This window comes from Toxorhynchites rutilus, chromosome 3 (genome assembly GCF_029784135.1).
Source record: "Toxorhynchites rutilus septentrionalis strain SRP chromosome 3, ASM2978413v1, whole genome shotgun sequence".
In the NCBI taxonomy this organism is placed as follows: Eukaryota; Metazoa; Arthropoda; class Insecta; order Diptera; family Culicidae; genus Toxorhynchites; species Toxorhynchites rutilus.
Genome location: NC_073746.1, coordinates 20,420,832 through 20,441,562, shown reverse-complemented (window position 1 = coordinate 20,441,562; position 20,731 = coordinate 20,420,832). Strand labels below are relative to the sequence as shown.

Sequence of the window (20,731 nt, the reverse complement as noted above, 5' to 3'; positions counted from 1 at the left end):
TCGAAATAAGCAACGTAAATGATACCACTTTATAGATATTCATTGTAGATTGGTTGTCACCTTTCGGGTAATGAAATAAAACACTACTATTTAAACTATTGCAGTGTGTACATGTTTTTGTACAGGGGCCTAACCGAATTCTGAGAACTTTCCTATAAATGCTCACTTACAGCAAATCATAAGTTTTCAGCGCTTCACAAACGAATATAAAACCAAAACTGGTAGTTCTGAATTGCTGAAATACTTAATTATCCTTTCAATCATTGACGTTATACACAAAGGTCGGTGTATCAACCGGAACGCCATACAATAATTTGTAGTTGAATTTATATAATGTTCTAAATTTATTTACTATTTTTTATACTGTTTACCGTTCTTCCTGGTTGCGACCGAATCTTGAGAGCCGGAACTGAAACCACCTTTACATCCCGTACAAGTTGTTGTATGATGTCGTTGTTGTTTGCGAGGATCGGATGGGACAATCGACAACAAAGTAGAAGAATGTGGAGAAGATAAAAAACATTACAGAGAAATAAAGAAAATTTACTGTGTAGAACCAATGGAATATACAGAATGAGCTCGTGTCGGAAGCAAACCAATAAAACAAAAATGGGGTAGTGTGAACGGAAGCAGTGACTTTCGTGTTTGATGAAATGTTGATGTGCGAAATGGTTGCGGTTAAAATATACATACAAAAACATATCTCGAATACCGGTGTGAAAAGAACGTACCCTGGGTAGGCTAGTGAATTAGTACGTGGCCGATTTTACTTTTCCAAGGAGTTCCAAAAATGCTTCACTTCTTTGAATTGATTCACCGCTAAATATGAGAAGACGTGTCAGTTGTTTTTTTGGGGAAAAATCTGACTAGTTCCTAGCGTTCCTAAAGTTAGCCTCTGATGACGATTTTATTTTCACATCTGCGATACTAACTAAATTAAATGAACAAGCGAAAATATATTCAAATTTTGGAGCCCATTGGCACGATAAGCTTCGGAAGTCGATTATGCTGATTACGATAACCGAAATAGGCTGTTTTACTACAGATATGTAAAGGCGTGTTACAAAAAAAAAGTCCCTCAATTGTGATTTTGCTTCGAACCCGTATCAGTTATCTTAACTAATTCTGAAGAGGTATTCGAAAAAGAAATTATTGTGAATCTTTATTGTCAGTTCCGGGTAAATGAGCAGGATTTAGGTGAGTAGATTCACACTCTGTAAAACTGAAAAGGGCAATTCGAATTACAAGGTATGAAGCGATCCTGCCGAGGAAAGAATGGTAAAGAGGGTTCCAAAACACTCTGCCGCTAATGGAGCATGTGGGTTGCCAGAGCAATCTTACTGCGTGAATTCGGAGCATTGTCACTGTAGACTGCTATTTTTCTAGCTACACTTGGGACGCAAATAAAGAAAAAGACTTTCTTATCTCATGATCTGGCCGAGATTTGTGCTGAAACATTCGTAATGTGTAGTAACCGAACCTATAAGGACATGACAGATTTAGACAGCAACTCTTTATGCAACTGCACGGTCTTTTAGTTCGAATATTCCCAGTTAAGTCGACCAGCACGACTTCAAACGACTTTAGAGCGGCTGTACGACTTAACTGTGAATATACGAACTAAAAGATCATACAGTTGCATAAAGAGTTGCAGCCTAAATCTTGCCTAGTTTGACCAGAAACTAATTGAAAATAGTTTCAATTTCAATTTCTCTTCAACTCGAGTCATACGGTTAACGAATCAGACGTCTAATTTTCCAGGCTTACCAATAAAACAATACAACGAGAAGGTGGTCCTCATGAACCTATATTTGTCGAGTGACAACTTGGCTGGAACATTTATGGCGGGTTCTCAGCTGACCCAGCCCAACGCATGACTGTCAGCTTTCATACGTCCAATTAATTATATAATGCACAACTACGTGACTACTTCACCATCGATTGTAAAATAGTCTCTACGCTAGCGCAGCTCGAGTCTAAATGTGATAAACGAGCCAGAATTTTATTAGAAACGACAACGCGGTATCTATAATAGCAGAATAAAGCAGACAAGAAAAGCTCTTATCGACTAGATTTACATAATATTCGTGTTGACGTGTTTTGCGTACGGAAATTTTGTTGTTTAAAATTGCACCTTACGCAATCTTCACAATGAATTTTAAGCGTAAAAGTTCCCACAAAGGAGGGAAACTCGGAAACTCGGTGCAAATGTCCTTAAATTGGCATTCTTCCTATACGTGGTCTTGCAAAAACGCAGCTCAAACAGTTTCGCCCTGTGCTGGATAAAGCAGTTGTAAACAATATGCGTTCTTAGGCGTCGTGCACAAATTACGTAACGCGATAAGGGGGAGGGGGTCGAAGTTGCGTTACTTTCTGTGTATTAGAGATAGGAAATTGCGTTACGTAGGGGGGAGGGGGTCCAACGAAAAAACGAAACGAAAAAATATCAAACGAAAATTGTGTCTGACAATGGTTTTATATATCAATGATCAGTTTTAGTAAAAATATCAGCTAATGTATAGAAAAAAAAGATTAAGTAAAGGGTAGCACTACGTGTTTTCAGTAATCGAATGACAATTCCATGAATCCAATAGAGTAGTTTGCTCGAATGAACATCAGAAATGTACGTTTGTCATAACAGATAAAAGTTTATCTCTTTCGGAAAATAAAATCAACCAGGAATGCCAGATGTGCATTTTTTTATAAAAGATGCAAATTGTATTTTGAAGCTGGCCATTTTGATTTCATTGTTGTTATGGACCCAGCTTACACAGCAGGGCTAAAAATAAGTTAAAATAATCAAATATCAAATTTGTAGCGCAACGCGCATTTAAAAAACAAAATAATGCCAGCAGGAGGAAACCACATGTTTTGTTTCCTTTTCTTCATTTGTTCTAGGTATTTCCCAATATAAGCGCGCCAGTGATAGCGCATTAGTTGGGGGAATAGAAGTAAATATGTATTGCCGGCAATTAGCTAGATGTTTCCCACTTTAACCTTTTTCGAAGCATGTTTTGATAAGGCCCAAGACGCGAGTGCCGTATGGGCTCCCGAGAGGTGAAAACGGCCTCGCTCTTTATCACGCTTGGAATCAGCGCGAAGGGTAGAGAAGGGCAAAAAACAAGAATGTTTATTTAGGATCCCACGCGGGTGGCGTAGTGAAGGATAAGAAAAAGATAATATAGATAGGGATTCCTTTACTGGCAATCAGCAAATTGTTAGTCGAAAAATCTTCACCAAATTGAGCCCTTTTAGTGATAGCGAAGGATGCAAACCATGGGATGAATTTTATGTAGCAAATAGGCAGGCAGATAACCTATGCGGTTTCGGTTATCTGAGTAGGAAAGGTAGATCTTTTCTCTCTCTTTTAATTTTGAGCTAGAGTAAGAATTCGTGTATATATAATCCGGATTCTTACTCAATAAGTTAGTTCAAATCCTCAGTTCAATTTAGTACATCCGATTCTAGCTTAGTCAACCGCAAGGCAACGCCAGAACTCCTAACAGTAAAGGAGTTCGAAAATACTGGTATGAATAACAGTGCTCTGTTTCCCAATTCGAAAAGCAGAGCCCTTACTTCACTCGGATGAATCATCCTGAAGCCGTCGGATTCTGAAGGATTAGTGGCGGCCCTAATCGGGATTTGCTGAAGTCCCCTAGACTGAGGATTCCATCATGTTTGAGTTATCTCAATGTGCAGAGCTGAGTTGGGGATCCGTTTGACATCTTCAGCATAGATCGGGTTGCGGTTGCCTAATGTGTAGAAGGCCTAAGTGAATTTATTCAAAAGAGCGCAGCTATGATGAAACATTGAGCTCCATTATAGAAATCGAGTCGATAAGAATTTTGCTCGTAAACTCTATTTCACCATTATAGATACCGATCAAGTTGATAGCATCGATCGAGTGGAAGCTATCGGTGCAAATTTTCGAGCTGTTTGATTTGCTTGTCGCTTATCTACAGATAATTATTATGTTTTTGAAACCAACTTATGTTTTGGAGACATTTTTATGTAACAAAACCGCGAAAAAAAATCTGTTTGAATAAAGTTGATAATTTTTTCACTGTATGCGTACTATTTAAAATCTACTGTGTGAGATCATGCTGTTTTTTCAATAAAATAAATAATATATTTGAGAAAAAAATCAAATTTTCAATTTTTTTTTGTTAGTCTATAAAAAAATTGTTTTTCTCGTTGCACTAGAAATATTGTTTTGATTCTTGCATAACCAAAGGCGCAATAAAGTGATTTCATAAGGCAGCGGCAAACAGTTAAAAAAACTCTAACTTTCAATAGTAAAAAAACTCTAACTGTCTAACAATGGTAAATATCTGTAATTCCGTTTATGATGTCGATTTGGAGTCGATACGTTGCCTACACCCAAACTAGCGTTGCCAGAAAGCATTTCATTTTCGGCAGAAACCATGCCTTTTTGGGTCTTGAGCCGTCAAATGGGCAAATAAAATCATCTGTCCCCCAACGCTTTAAAATGTTTGTATGTATGGAAGCAGACATCTCTTTCTTTTTTATTTTTTCCTCTTTTTTGTTATTGCACCCAAAAAAAAGTCCAAACGATGTCAACGGAGATCGAACCAAGGCCGGCTGGAATGAAATGCTGTTTTACACGACCACGCTATCCACATAGCTAATGCTGTGCTGTTGAGTAAATGTGTGATAATATTGTACCTGATTATAAAATGAAGTTGGAAAGTGTTTTCTAAGAATGCATAAAGGAGAGCTATACCTTTCTCGGTCTGGGCCGTGTATATGGCAAAATATGTGGAAAGCTTATTTGTCTCTTGTTTCGCTCGCTCGTATTAATCTTGTTTTGCTGTATCATATATATTATACAAATGCGTGCCAGTATTTGAGAGTGAAGACATTTTCTGTTATTTCTAGGCTCATGTAATGTAATAAATCGGGATGACAAAACATGAGCTAAAAATCAATTTTGGGTGTAATTTCCGCGGCCTTATAAAAGGTTAAATAATACAATGTGTTGCAAATGAAGTTCAAGCTCGGTAAAAGATTTCCTCGATTTACAAAATTCGAAATTTTGCTCGGTGTGTTAGTTATTGTATCGACTTCTCGATTCGATTTACATGATAGGGCCCATTGAATCGTATAAGGCGATTTGCACAGACTACGTAACGCTTGAAGAGGAAGGTGGGGGGGGGGGACTAGATCGAGGTTACTTAATTATACATTTATACGTTACTGGTAGCTGACTTGACAATGAACAGCTATTGACCCGGTGCACTCGCTTGGCAATCGGTTGATTTGCTTAGTCCGTTTACACGGTGTAAGCTGCTGGCGTGAAAATTAAAAACTATTGCACGGGTTTGCCAAGGATGTCTGATGATTTTTTAAATGTCCATCAAATAATCAGAAACACAAGCAGTTAGTTACAGATAATTGATCTGGGATCAACTCTTTTATTGCATGTCACGAAAACCATGTAAACAAACGGAATGCACGGACTGTTACGTGTTACTTAATTAGTGCGCCACGTCTAAGGGTGACCAACTTTTTATATTGAAATCTCGAATCTCATGAAAAACCGTCAGAAGTGCGAAGTTGTGCACCTAATATAGTCATAAACAAATGCTCATTGAATCAATATAGCCAGAAACATGAACGTTACAGCTGCATTGTCATTGTCACGTGTATTTCGTACGGCTTTCGAGAATATTCATAAGCGCGAAAGCTGAGACAGAATTTGCAAACGGGTAGCCACCTTACTCCTGGAAAATAAAATATCCCCAAAAAGCTATTTAGAATGGATGAAGGCGAACAGATTAATTTCAAGCATAACAACAAGCAATGATAACCGAATTAGACCATTGTCCCGATTCACAAAAAATCTGATTTGTTTTAGTAATGCATTCTCGATTACGGGATGAATTTTCTTTTATACACATGAACACGGCTTTCGATGGAAATGTCCTGATTAAATCTTATTTTATTATTGATTGATTACTATATATATATATAACTCATGCATTAACGCCCCAACAAATACCGTACTAGTTATGTTAACTCATAGCTCAAGTATCAGTGGTTTTGTTGTTTCGGTGACAGCAGAGGAATTCGACCCGAGTTGTCGTACAAATGATAATGTAATGTGAAACCAAAATGAGAATGCAATGCGCTACTCGTCCCCTTGCGGTGAGTGGTAAGTATATTGGCATTATAAGTTGCGTGTGCGAGTTCCACTAAATATGGTAAGTGTTGGTGAGGAGGAGGCGATTTGGTTCCTGTTTACGTTAATGTTTCTAACTAAGCGTACTTGAACAAAAATCAACAACGAAACATAAAATATACTATAGTGGTTTGAACAAATCTTGCTTTTTTTGTTTCCTTCATTCTAGGGATCTAAAGCGAATCCAATTCACACACGTTGTACGCGTGTCGTGTAATTTCTACCACGCATCAAACTCATCATCCGAGTAATAATTGCTACTACCTTGGTATTTTTTATTCCTAGGGTCCTGAATGGGCGGGGAGGTGGTTCTCATGACGGGCGGGGAGAACGCCTTCGGATATCCACCACCGGTGCCTCCACTGCGATCCGCCACGCCACCACTGCCACTAGTGCGACCGTCCCGTTCCCTCAAATCTCGTTCTCGATCACGCATATCTAGATCTCGATCTCGTTCTCGCTCTCGGTCCCGATCCCGATCACGTTCCCGCTCGCGATCTCGGTCTCGATCCCGGTCCCGTTCCCGATCCCGCTCTTGCTCGCGGTCATAATTGTTACGACGTGAGTGCGGTGGAGGCGATGGGGGAGGACTGAAATCGGTTTCCGTTTCGTAGTTGGACATCACAGAATAATCATAGCGACTGTCCGGTAAGTATCGGCCACGGTCCGGGCTGTATCGATCCCGGCTATCTACGAGACTTGGACTGTACCGGATTGGTGATGGGGACATGAGACGGCCGAGAGGGGCTGGTCGCATCTCTCCAGGGCCAGGAGGAGGCATAAATGGGGGCATGAAGGGTGGCCCGAAAGGCGGTGGCATGTGGAAGGGTGGAGGTGGAAGAACCATCATAGGAGCGTTTGGCGATTCTACCCGCAGGGGCGAGGGAGCCGCTAGGCTGAGGTCCACTTGTGGGACTGTATTCGGTATGATAGCATCTGAAATGGTTATTTGATTATATAGCTAGCAAAAATAGTGGGTGAGAAGTAGAATAGTACCAGTCGTTGTGTTAGTGGTTGATACGTCTCCAAGCGCGGTCAGTTTGCGTCGCAATGAGCTAGATTCATTACGTGCTTCCTCAAGACGTCGCTCAGCTTGTCGAGCTGCTAGCCAGGCATCATGTGAGCGTGTTTCCAGTGCAGTATACTGAGTTTTGTGAGCCGCGGCTTGAGCTTCTATTTCCGCACGCAATTTGTCATTCTGGGATCTGGAACAAAAGGGCATATTGATGTTTAGCTAATGTTCAACGACACATTCAAGTATGGAAGGCAAGTCGAAAAAGGAAAAAAAATGAAAATGATAATAGCTTGTACAATCTACTAGTCCAAAACAAAAAAAGAATATATACCGTGCTTCAAATCGCTCGATGAGCGAATGAACAGAGCTGCATGAAAAAGTGATTTACAAACCAAAAAACACACCAGTTATAAAACTATCATTTTTCCACAACACTATCTTCAACAACTACTTACTTCAGCTGCTGAATCTCATCCTGCATCAACCGGATCCTTTCGACAGTACTCGTGGTTTCGCCCTGTTGCTGCATCCACATCGCTTCCTTAATGCTCAGTTCCCTAGCGAAATAAACCGAACAAAATTAATGAAAATGATATCACTCTCTGTATCAACTTACTTTTGTAATTGCGTTTCCTTGTCTTTGAAATACGACGAGAGTACTTCGAGACGGGTTTCAGCTTCTAGTTTATCTTTCTCTGATTGGCTGTATTCTTTTTTCAAAGCAGAAATTTCCTCGTTTATAATCTTAACATGATCATCGAGCAGTTGTCGAGCGACCTGAAACAGGGTGGAATATAGATAACAAATTGAACAAATTAGAATAATAATGATGGTTCCACCTCATGCCCCTACAAAGGTTTGAGCTGGACGAGTTATCTTGAAGATAATTAAATATTTTGATTTTTTATAGCATCAAACTGAATCAGTGGGCAAGATAATAAAAATAAAAACTGACTGGTTCTGTCACAGACATAACAATTTTACCAAATAAACAAATTGAGGCCTTACGTGAGCGCATTTCGTCAAAAAAAAACTTGCAACTTGCTTCTTCTTTTAGCTTTTTAACTACCAAGCACAAAGAACGATGAAAACGAATGACGAGAAAAATCGGAGTTGCCAAATGTGATATAGTTTATGACGATTATTTTCGCACAAATGTGACATATGTTCTTGGTATGATATATTCACAGAATCTTCGCAATCGATTGAACAGAATATTCCATTTTATCCAATAAAATTGTAGTTATTCATCGCCATCGAATATAGTATATAAAGCAAGTACGTTTGGTTGAATTTCATTTTTTATTATCATTTCCAACACTGTATAATTGACTGAAAACTTATTTTTATAAGTTTTCTAATCAGCAGTCGGTTGATTTCATTCAGATTCCACAGAAAAGTAGTCCTGAATCGAACCCGAATTCATTATTATCGTTACCCGCTTATTTCTCTAGCACACCGACAGTGGAATTTGGGCCCCGCAAAAAACTCGACCGAATCGCTCTGGGCGACACAGCTGTTAACCTAATGGCGGGTTTACATTAGGGAGATCTATAGCTATAGATGGATTTATTCACGTGAAAATAGGTGTAAACGGGTGAGAATAAATATGATACACTTATTCGAGGTATATATAACTTGAATAAATTCAGCATATGTAAACGCTTGTGAATTTCTCACTGGTGAGAAATCACTAAAGTTGGATGCAGTTCTACTTCAGGTGAATAAATTCACCGAAAATATGAATATATTCATTATAGAAGTTCACCTAGTGTAAACGGTTGATGCGATTTCTATAAATCTCATCATATTTCTTCACATGAATATATCACTAGTCTAAACCCACCCTAAGACAAGACCAAACAATAGGGGGTCGATTTCGGACCAGCTGCTGATTGGTTAATTTTAAAGGGTTGCCAATAATATTTGAAAATACACTTCGACAAAATGTACTCATGGTATGTACTCTCATACTAGTTTTCATGATAAAGCATAACAGAAAAATACAATTTGTTGTGAAATACGCAACAATGTTGCTTTACATCATCCAAATGTATCCAATTCATAGAATATATGATATGAAAACATATGTTAGTCTTGACATCTAGAGTGGTTCGGCATCCCTGTTGCTCGCACTGGGTAGAAGAGTAATGGCGAGTTTACACTAGGGAGATCTATAAGTTACTCTCCCTCGAACAGTTAGTTGTCTTTTGCATATGTGCAATCTCAGTTTTCTACGCCTCTTAACACGCGTGATGCTCATGCTATTGTAGACTTCACAGTAATTTTAAAATAAATATCAATTTAACAACTAAATCTTATTGATTGTAAGAACCGGACATCTATTGTTCGAGCTCTTTTTTATCCAATTTATTTATTTTAGGCTTACGCGGAGAGAGTTGATATGATCATTATTGTGTTATTCACAATACAACAGCCCGATGTTTTTCTTGTTGCAAGCAGAGCTCGCATATGGAAAGAGAGAGGCCAGGATTCCGACACTGAATCGATCTCCATCGCTGATGATTGTTGCTAACTACGTCCACATTCTATAACAACACAAAGATGGTCAATGAGGGCCCTGAGTTTTTAGCTCACGATCGATCGCTTACTGAGCGAACGCGCAACCAATGTGGCTACGAAGGCCCCCTATTGTTCGAGTTCTGTCAGCAATGCATTGAAGCTGTTTTATTTTTCCTTTTTCTTTGCTAAAATCATTTTTTTGTAGTTTTTTTTTCTTTTGTCGCAAGTGAAGTGCACCAGAAGCAATAGGAACAGCGAGGAAGCAGCACCTCTCTGGCGAGCCCGGATCGGTGGCCTCTTTATTCATTCCATTGAATGCCTTCAACAAAACAGAGAAGTATAACACAATAGATTTTGCCGTCGCGCTATAGTGTTTACATCGAAGCGCGCGGCTTTGTATCGTTCCCCGGATAGGGCTGTAAAGTGCAGTTATGCTACAAATTAGTTTTTAGCTAAAGTTAGTTGAGTTTTTTGTGCGTGTTTGTGTTTTTCATAGGTGGTTGCGCTCCTCTTGCGCAACCGTTATGGCATCTGCTGATGCCATTGTTGCGCGGATTATCAACCATCCTCAAAGGCACCATGGGTTGTTTTTTCCGGTCCAAGGTAAAATCGCTGAGAACTCTTGACAATTCAAGAGATTTGCTGCGTAAGTAACCGGATGTCTTGATAAGTAAAGAGAGACCGGACAAACTGCGTGTAGAAGCATCGACTTTTGATGTGGCAAACAAGATTGTTGACCATGAGATTTTTAACAGGGTGTATCACATTTACATTCCTTTCGAGAGATAGAAGGCGTATTCTCCGATGCGAGTCCGAGTGCCGAAGAACTGAGAAAAATATCGGGTTGTTTTAAGAACACGCTAATCGAAGAGCATTATGCATGTTATGTTGGAAGACAACCAAAAAGTCTATAAACCTTCCCACTATTTTCGGGTGAATTTCGCTGGTTCTGTTCTCCCGAACCATATGAAAATAGATAGCGTTTTTTTTTTCCGGTGCGCTAGTTTGTACCGCGGGTTTACATCTGCACCAATTGTAAAAATCATGGATATTCTTCCAGCCATTGCGGCAAAAAAAAATCGCGGTGGTAAACGTGGTGAAAACACAGTGAGGAAATCAACAACAGTGGAAAAATGTATCCACTGTGACGAGAATCCTCACCCTCAACAGTAATGTCCAAGGTACAAACAGCACTCCGATAAAGTGAAGCGGTGTATCACAGGACGCTCCAAGCGGACATATGCTGAAATGCTTAAGACCGCATCAGCCGCTCATGATGAAAATCATTTTTCAGTTTTGTTAGCTTAAGAATCGGACTCTGATTCTGATAACGATCATACTACGGCTGCACCAGAATCTTCGACAATGGATGAATCTTCAAAAAGAAAAAGAAAAATGATGCATAGATATGATGGATTGATATTCAAACTGGAAAGTTCAAAATATCTCAAATTTGCCACGATGTAAGTGGCAATTTTGTTGAATAGAGGTATGGTATAAGCGTAATAGCATTATTAATTCGTTCGCATAATCTTAAATAACGTCCTAGTTGTCGTTCAGGAATTGACCCTTTAGGTCAAACGGTGACGGATGAAAACCGGGTGTTCAGTCCCTGAAGAGAGAGAAACATTGGTTCGCAAGTTTCACCCCACCTCCTTTTGGTGATTCTCCGGTCACCAGGTATAGCAGTCTAGCAGCAAGGATCACATGAGTATTTTTCCAACCGCAAAGCAGCAAACAACGAAAGAGAGAAGTGAAGCAAAACGTGAACGTGTTGAAACCTGTTTTTTTCTTCCATAATACTGAGTAGTAAAGAGTTTACATTTTAATCCTGTCGCAACGTGTGTTTTTTGCCATTTGCCCAGTTAGTTACTTCCAGAACTGATTCCCGAAAGTGTTTCCGCTGAGAACTTCAAGCTCAAGTGTCCAGAGGCACGTTTCCCCCAGTGAAACGGTGCACCATCCGACCAGAACCTCCGCTCTCAAGGCTATCGAATCAACATTGGTCCTTCGAGCCGGATACTCCGCATATGCGCTTGCGGGGGAAGTGTCAAACGAGAAAATAAAACGATCCCATATATGGGCAACAAGTGAATGTGTGATTAAGAACTTAAAAAAGAACTGTGTGTAATTTGATTATCGAACTTGAAGTAAAAACATTAACAGTGAATATCACACATGTATAAAGTTTGAGACCGGTTAGCGTGGAGTAATAAAGTGCCAAAGTTAAATTTCGAAAATAGCGAAATCTGTGAAGTTGAAAAATGTCTCTAGAGAGAACACCAACCAAGGAGTCAAGCACGTGTGTTGTAAATCGTGCTGACTCTGATGAGCTAAGCGTATTCATTCACCGAAGAGGTGTATCAAAAGCGAAGCTAACAAGGATGTTGAATTCCATCCAACAAGCCGAGGAAAATGGTGTTGTGTTGACATTAGCGCAAGTGAAAGTGCATCGGAGAAAATTGGAATCAACCTACGTTGAGCATAATGATGTCCATCACCAAATTATGAATCGTGTTGACCCAGAGAAACGTGAAGAACAGGATGCCAAATATTTTGAGTTCGAGACGTTGTATAATGAGCTGTGCATGTTCCTTGAGGAGTGTTTAGAAAATTTCTCTGCTGCAGTACCAACACCAGCAACTCTTAATCAGCAACCGCTCGTTATCCACCAGCCGCTTCCACGTGCCATCCCGACGTTTGATGGTAGTTACACTTAGTGGGAAAAATTCCAGGTGATGTTTCGTGATGTTGCGTACCGGTCCAACGAACTACTGCGAATAAAATTGTACCACCTGGAGAAGGCGCTGATAGGAGATGCTGCTGGTTTAATAGATGCCAGAACCATTAGTGACGGTAACTATGAGCAGGCCTGGAATATCTTGGAAGAGAGATTCGAAGACAAGCGCAGGATGATTACCCTCCACATCGATGGTTTATTGGGAGTGAAACGATTGCCACAAGAATGCCATACCGAGTTGAGATCGCTGGTGGAAAATGTATCAGGACACGTCGAAAATCTAAAGTTCTTGGGACAGGATTTAGCTGGAATTTCTGAGCAAATGGCGATACATCTCCTGACACAAGCTCTGGATGATGAAACGAGGAAGCAGTGGGAGACCACTGTCAAACGAGGCGAATTTCCAACATATAGTGAAACCATAATTTTCTTGAAAGAACGCGTTTCAGTTTTGGAGAGATGTCAAGCAGCAGCCAGCTGTTTCCACCACGAGCAAATGCGATCGATCATGACACCAATTTCCACTGCAAACCGAAGCAGCCAAAGTTTACATTGCGAGTTTTGTGAAAGAAACCATCCTAACTTCAAGTGTCCAGAATTCAACCAAATGACAGTGAGTGAACGTTGCGCAATCGTTAAGCTAAACGGTATGTGCTTCAATTGTCTTAGGCGTGGGCATCGTGTGATTAACTGTCCATCTTCGAAATCGTGTTCCGATTGCCAGCGTAGGCATCACAGTTTGCTACATTACAACCAAGACACCGAGCCAATTAATCAATTCAGGAGAGTTCGAGAAATGCCACCTGCTACATCTTCCGTTTCCTCGCCAGTCTTTGTAACACCGAATCCAGCGACAGAGGGTCCGTCGAACAGACAACCGCCAGTGATAACAGCGCATTTCGTACAATTGATGAGTAATGGATACAAGGAATTTGGTGACAATGCCCAACAGTTTGAAGAATCTGTTTTATCTAATGAGAATTGAGAATAATTACACAACAAGTACCCATTGAACACTGGTTTCGACACAGCCAATAGTCGATCTGTGGTACTTATGCCATCGAAGAATGATGTCTCTAAGTTGAAAACCTCTCGCTTTATACCTTCTCAGAGATTGTGAAATCGAATCATCAACCATATTTAAAGGCTCCGAACAACGAACAGCGTTCGCTTGGATATCCAGAGGCACGTTTCCCCCAGTGAAACGGTGCACCATCCGACCAGAACCTCCGCTCTCAAGGCTATCGAATCAACACCGGGATAAAGGAAGAAAAATACCGATAATGTAAGTTTCAACCATTAGGCACATTTATATCGATCATTAATGCTGTTAAAATAAATTATAGCTTGTAGCTGCTTAGTAACGCAACTAAAAGACGGTTTTTGTTCTGACTTCGAGAACAATTCCGAAGGCACTTTCTCAGCCAGTTCCTGGTTGCAGTAAGAATTTTACGCCGTTACTTAGAAGAGAGAGAAATACGAACAGGAACATGAACTCCCATGGTACTGGGTGGGGCGATCTTTATGATGACGCTAGGACGGTTACATTCTACGATTTATGTGACGATTCCAATTTGACTATTTTGAACATTGGCGAAGCGACACGAATTGTAAAATCTCCGGCTCGGGAAAGTCGATTCGATTTATCGTTGTCATTAGATTGTCCATGGAAGCTTATCAATGATCCCCATGGTAGTGATCACTAACCAATCAAAATCTCAAACGAGTGTGGCCCGCAATCCAGTGAACCATTTGATCTAACAAAAGAACATCGACTGGATTGGAAAATATGCGACGGCGATAAAAATTGGTATCGTTCCTACAGAAGATTGGTACCGTATCATTAGATATACTTCCACCATTGGAAGAATATCGATTCTTCGTCGATTTGATGTATACAGGCCCACTGGAACGAAAAAGAAATGTTTCAAGTGCTCCGTTTAGAGGAAAACCAGTCTGGCTGCTCCTGGTTGGGACGATGAATGCACAAAATTGTATTTGAAAAAATCTGGTGCTTCCAAAGCTTTTCGTAGACATGAAACATCCATGCACTTCGAGGAATATTCAAAGCTTGAAATACAATTGAAATAATTGGTTAAAGCTAAAAAAACGCGGTTATTGGCGCAATTTTATTGATGGTCTTTTCCGTGAAACCCCAATACGCATCTTGTGGAAGGTACCTCGCAACATACGTAACCGCTCATCTACCAACGAGAGTGAATAATACTCCAACCGATGGATATTCGATTTCGTTGTAAAGGTCTGTCCAGATCCAGTTCCAGCTTAACATATTCTTCGAGAAACGTTTCCGAGTGCCGAACTTCTGGACAGACCATTCACAATGCTGAAATTTTCTATAGCTCTTATTTGATCGAACAACTCTTCACTCTGAAGCGATATGATTAAATTCATGCTTCTAAAAAAAATTCCCGATCCTTCGAAGGCTCGATCAATGGATCGAGACAAATAATTTGCTATCGAGTACACAATTTGGGTTTCGCAAGAGCAAAGGAACAAACGATTGTCTAGCACTGCTTTTAAGGGAGCTTTTGATACGGTTTCCATATACCAACTTTCTGAAATAGTTATATGGGTCTACCCCAAGAGACATGTCAACCTCCTTCTCTATAAATTTTATGTGAGAGATATTGACAGTTGTTTGGCGGAACAATACACGCTAAGATAGCTTTCAAGTGACGGTGTGGTTTCCGTAAAGGGTCCACAGGCCGAAAACATGCAAAGACTATTGCAAAATTCCAAAATTGGTAGTGTTTACCTGAAAGCGGTTCCGAGCCCAATTGTAACTCAAGCTTTTGGGCAGAAACATTTCAATCATTGGTTCCGCTCAGCAGTTCAAAGTCACCTTCTAAAATTGCTGATTTCCGTATCCTAAACCTGAACAACCCTACAAAAATTATTGCCCCCTAACCTCGAGTAATCAGTCGAATCCTTCTATACATAGTCTTTATCACAGGCGTCGTCTATATATTTTGTGAGTTTGTCTTAACCCAAATTAGAATGATAAAATACTTTGGAGAATATTTAAAATAAAATGGGAATGTATGTTTGGCAGTGAAAATCATAATTTACATTAATTTTACAGATCTGAACGATAACATACAAACTCTCTTGAAATATATTCGTTATTTTTACCAACCAAAATATTCTTTAGAAATGATATGGCAGAACAACGTTTGCCGGGTCAGCTAGTTTAAGCTAGAATAATGTGAGCAAACATTGAACGAGCGGCTTTGCGAGGCTTCTGCGATTGAGCCTTACAAGTAAAGAATTTGGAAAAGAATTGAAAAAAAAAATGAAAAAAATTTAGCATTTACTTACGATTTCTCCCTGCAACTGTTCCTTCAAGTTGGCCTTCTCTTTAATCAAAACTGCGACTTGTGCCTTGAGTTCGGCAGAATCAATCAGCCCATCAACGGTTCCATTTGAGTTGCCACGTTTGATCTCTTTGATGCATTCCTCCAGGGCTTCACTCTTTGCCTCGGCAGCTGCCAGCAGTTTTTTGCTTTCCTCCCACTTGAACTGGAACGATTTTACCTCTTTGTTTAGTTTTGCAATTTCACTGCTGGCCTCTTTCCGCAGCGTGTCCAGCTGCGAATTTTGACCACTCCTGAAATTATTCAGTTCAATCTCTAGATTATTCTTCTCAAGCTTCAAATCGTTCAGCGTCTGCTGCATCTCGTCCATCTCTTGGCCAAACTTGGCTGACTGATTGGCCAGTGTGACCTGGAGTTCACTGTTCTCGCGACTCTTGTCCGCCAGGGTCGTATTCATCGACAGTATCGTTTGCTGCTGTTCGTTCAGTTGCCTCTGTAGCTCATCCACGGTGAGTGCGATCGATTCACTGCCACTTTGGTTCAGCAGCTCGGCAACCATTTTGTTCAGTTCTAGGCCAGCCTCGGCAGCGTTCTCCAGTTCCTTCTCCAGGGAAGCGATCTGTTCCTGTAACTCGAGCTTCGTCTGTTCGGTATCCTCTAGTTCCTGGCGCAGAGCGATTACCATGTCGTTGGAACCGAATGAATTGTTCTCGATGCTTATGAGTTTGTGTTTCGTATCCAGAAGGTCGGCCTTCAGCATTGCATTTTCCTTGTGTGATGCCATCAAATCACGCTCGATCATGTTCAGCTGTGGGCGTTGGAAAGTTGGAATTAATTTAAATTGAGCAATCACACAAGGTGGAATTTAATTACCTTGTAAATCAACGGCTTCTCCTTTCGATTTTTGTTGATCAAATAATGACCCAAAGAAAAGACGATCAGCGTGAAAGAAGTAATTCCCAGGAGTAGAATCAAATCACTGAGTTTGAACAATTCCGAGATAATCATTTTGGCGTAATCCACTTCACCCTGGTCGTGCTCGAAAGGCTGCTCTTCCGGCTGCGGTTGTGGCGCTGGAGGTGAAACTGCCGGGGGTTCGGTTGTCATCGCGTCGACGGCAGGTATGGTGCTAGGAGTTGATTGGTGGTGAAAACCATTGGATTGTTGCAGTTGGGGTGACGTTTGAGCAGGATTCGGATGCGGACAGGGTTGTCGATCGCAGTATCCGTTCTCGTGCGTTACTGAAAATGATATGAAACGAAATGAAACGGATGGCTCGAACGTGTGCGGATAATTACACGAATGAATGGAAATGGTCGCAAGTGATAAACGGTTTTATTTTGTACTTGTTCGCGAAAACGCCTCATGTGAGCGGGGCGAACCAAAGAATCTTCAATGACGATCAGTGAACGGTAAAAACGGTGATGTTTATGATGGAAATGGTGGAATAAAAACGGAGAAACGGAGACCAAACCGGAGAAGCATATTCTAAAAAACCTGCGAACCAGCGAGCAGTACAGCGTCTTGGGGCAATATTAGGGTGCCAATGAATGTATGGGAACAAGACGACCCTCAAATTTCAAAAAGTTACCCTATACAAAATGTTCACCACCTCGAAAAAACACCCTATGCAAAATTTCAGCTCAATCGGACTTAAGGGAGAGTGGCGCAAAGCGGTCAAAGTTTGAGTTTTTTCAAAATCGAAAAATCACCCAAGGAGGAAATAAAGGAAATCGGGTTTTTCGAAAAAAAAATTTGATGCCAAATGTATTAAAATTGCATGAAAATCGCATTTCACTTGTTCCAATTCTTCGTTCGTTGTAGTAGCATGCAGGCTCGAAAATCTCGGCAATATTGTCGGTTTGAGGATTGCTAGCCCTGGATTGGATGTTAAATTTACTTATTTGCATCTTTCTAGAATTTGGCACTGCGATTTCAAGAAAGTAACTGTTGGCTTGCATTTGGGAAGTTCACCAGGCTCCATCTTCTATTCCCAGTGTCTTCGCGTTGACATGTCCAAAGCTGTTGTTAAGAGGTACACTATGATCAGCTTAGACACACCTGTCACCTTTTGTTCGAGGTACTCTAAGCTTTCGACATGATTAGTGCACCTGTCTAGTAACTTCTGGAGTCCATCGCTGGATTCTGTTGACATTTTTGGCAAAGATAAGAGACCGCGAATGTGCGTCTCCACTATCACACGAGGATTTTCATAACGTTCGGCAAGAATCCTCGTCTAACGTCGATGGAACCAGCAGCTTTATCCGTCAAAACTTTATTGAGATGATATAGTTTTATGGCATTAGAATCTCTCGATTGTCCTATGATGTCTTGGAACATGGCTTTGAATTTCGGCCATTTCGCATGGTCTCCATCGAACATTGGTATTGGCGCTTTAAGAGACTGTTGGTGGATTATTGGGGTGGCTGCGGCTGATGAAATCGTTGTACTTCGTTCTCTCTTATGAGTAACTCAATTGCAGCGGATGCTTCGTCATGTATGCTTTCAAACTGGTTGTACTCTTCTGCTTGTCCCAACACATGGTCATCAGGCATGATTGGCATAATTCCGTTGTGTATGGTGGAAAACTCATCATACGCTGACTTAAGCTTATTTTGGTAAACTTTCAGCTTCCAGGAGTCACTTGGAACTCGACGTTGTTCGCGATTCTTGAGACGCGAATTACCTTTGCAACGTTTGATTGCGCTGCCGGAATAACGAATTAAGCTGAGTCGTTGTTTTGGCATCTGCAGCAATAGCATCCTCGAATCCTTTAAAAGGAATTTCGTCCTCGTTATTACCCTTTTTCGCTTTCTCTGGTGTATAGTTAAGGGGCATTTTAAAGTTATATCTTCCGAGTAGCTTTGATTTGTACTGCTTCCTGTCTTCCTCAAACAAAACTAATCCACACGATTTGGAAAAAAAAACGTTCGCTATACGTATTCGACTTTTCACGCACTAACTATGCTTGTTGTTTCAAAACACTCGATTATTGCGGCAACACACGCGGTTCGAAGGACAAATGTTCGGGCGGTTAACCAACACGCCGGACAAATGCGTTGCTTGCAAAAAATTAACTCCACAGCACGGAAAATCAAGGAAAATCTTCAAAAATCGCTATTTTTACTCCACTGTACTTGTAATAGCCTCTTAATTTTCACCTTAACGTTGCAAGGAGTCATATGCTTTATCTTTTTATCTTAGTTTTTTATCAGAAAATTTGTATGAAATTTATAAGTTCAATTTTGAAGTATAATCATAGCTTTAGTATAGTTATTATGAATTCGACAATGTTGATAGTATCCACTTAGAACCTCAGAACTGTAGTAAGCAATATAAACTGAACCTTGGAAACTATAGTAAAAATACAATGCTTCTTAGAGGGGTAATGGAAGTTTATACAGTTATTAGGGCATGGTTGTTTACATTGCGCTACGTAAGTAGCAATTACACTAACATAATAAGGCATCAATTCAAAAATACAGCCATTCCATGCCAAATCGATATAGTGGTTCTCAGGTTTTTGTTGCAATTGGCAGTTTTGTTCCATATCACAAAATATAAGACCCATATTTTTTTTCCTTCATTAAGGTTCCATTTTAGGGTGAGCTTGAGCTTGAGCTTGGGTAGACTGTACAATTCGTAGTTGCTCTCCGTGATTGACACGAACCAACCAAATTGCACAAAGAACACACAGAATGACGCTTGGGACTAGCAAATCATTCTCGTTGTGCAATTTCCGGTGATCCAAGCTTTAAATGGTCAATAACGACGCCGGCCACGTCCTTACAGTCACCAGGGGAAGGGAAGGAATGTTAGTATGATATTAGCCGCCCGAAAGCCAGAAGGGTCGCCTCTATAGCGTGGTTCCCTAGCGAAAACCATGGGAGGGATAGTTGTTAGTGGGAAGAGGTAAGAATCAGGATTCACTGTGGTAAGTGATATGATTATGTAAACGCAAATTATCGATCATTTTACGAAGTCGAACTCCGGAAATCTTATGTGTCACAATACTTGGCAAAGATTATCTTTAGGTATCCTGAGAAGGAAAACCTGTGAAGCTTATCGGCCCTTCTGGCTTTCGGCTATATATTATATTATTTATCGCACCTACTCGCAATCGGGATGGTGGAGAGTAAACTGTGAGAAACCTAAGAAGGTAACCAAGAGAAATCTTATAAAATCAATCTAACAAGAAATGTAAATTGTTTATCGTTGCGCATTTTCTTTATGCAACTCCAATTGTTACGCCAGAGAGTCATGTTTAGGAAACCTGAGAAGGTAATCGAGAGAACTTCTTTAAATTAATCGATCCGGATATAAATTATGCTGTTCATTGCATGTACGCTATATAGAAATCCAATCGTGAGAGCGAAAAATCATCTTTGGAAACCTTAGAAGGTAACCGAGTGAAATCCTCTAAAAGTTTTTTTCATACTTTCTGAAGAACTTCCATTAATTGAAAGCGTAAAGAACATACAAAATATGTACATACATATATAATAAATACACATATAACTTTACAACAAACTGCATTACCTATATTTTAAACACATAGTCGACTTAGTCGAAGTTTGGCCAGAATATGTAGAAATGTATTCTTCTACGCGTATTCAAAGATTGCCAAATGATGGCCCTACGTTTTCCAATATTTGGGGGGCCCAAGCATAACTTCACAACATTAACTTTCAGTATGAGCATCTCTAGATATATTTGCTTGGCCCATGATATCCATTTTAGAAAACACGGCGCTGTGAAGGGAGACGAGTGCAAATATCTGAGCGAAGAGCAAAACCACACCAAAACTCTTTGCTTCTACACAGCCACACCACACATATAAAAAGAAAATGAGAGAGAGAGGGATTATGGCGATCGAAAGCGATGAATGCGAACGATGACGTATCACATAACAGCCA

The 20,731-nt window shown here is 40.3% G+C and overlaps 1 protein-coding gene across 3 annotated transcripts in view; it reads right to left on the bottom strand.

Moving 5' to 3' along the window:
* Positions 1-22: 22 nt before the first annotated feature.
* LOC129780501 (transport and Golgi organization protein 1) overlaps positions 23-20,731 on the bottom strand; it is a 32,258-nt gene continuing 11,549 nt past the window's right edge. The window contains exons 3-11 of one of the 3 annotated variants that reach the window (XM_055788822.1): positions 16,689-17,056; positions 15,820-16,623; positions 7,834-7,994; positions 7,673-7,774; positions 7,549-7,584; positions 7,199-7,407; positions 6,467-7,138; positions 732-819; positions 23-419 (exon numbers count right to left, since the gene is read on the bottom strand). In XM_055788822.1, the coding sequence (XP_055644797.1) occupies positions 767-819; positions 6,467-7,138; positions 7,199-7,407; positions 7,549-7,584; positions 7,673-7,774; positions 7,834-7,994; positions 15,820-16,623; positions 16,689-17,056 (2,405 nt within the window). In that variant the 3' untranslated portion in view covers positions 23-419; positions 732-766. The remainder of the gene's footprint in view (positions 420-731; positions 820-6,466; positions 7,139-7,198; positions 7,408-7,548; positions 7,585-7,672; positions 7,775-7,833; positions 7,995-15,819; positions 16,624-16,688; positions 17,057-20,731) is intronic. The other 2 variants (XM_055788821.1, XM_055788823.1) reach the window with 2 other exon arrangements.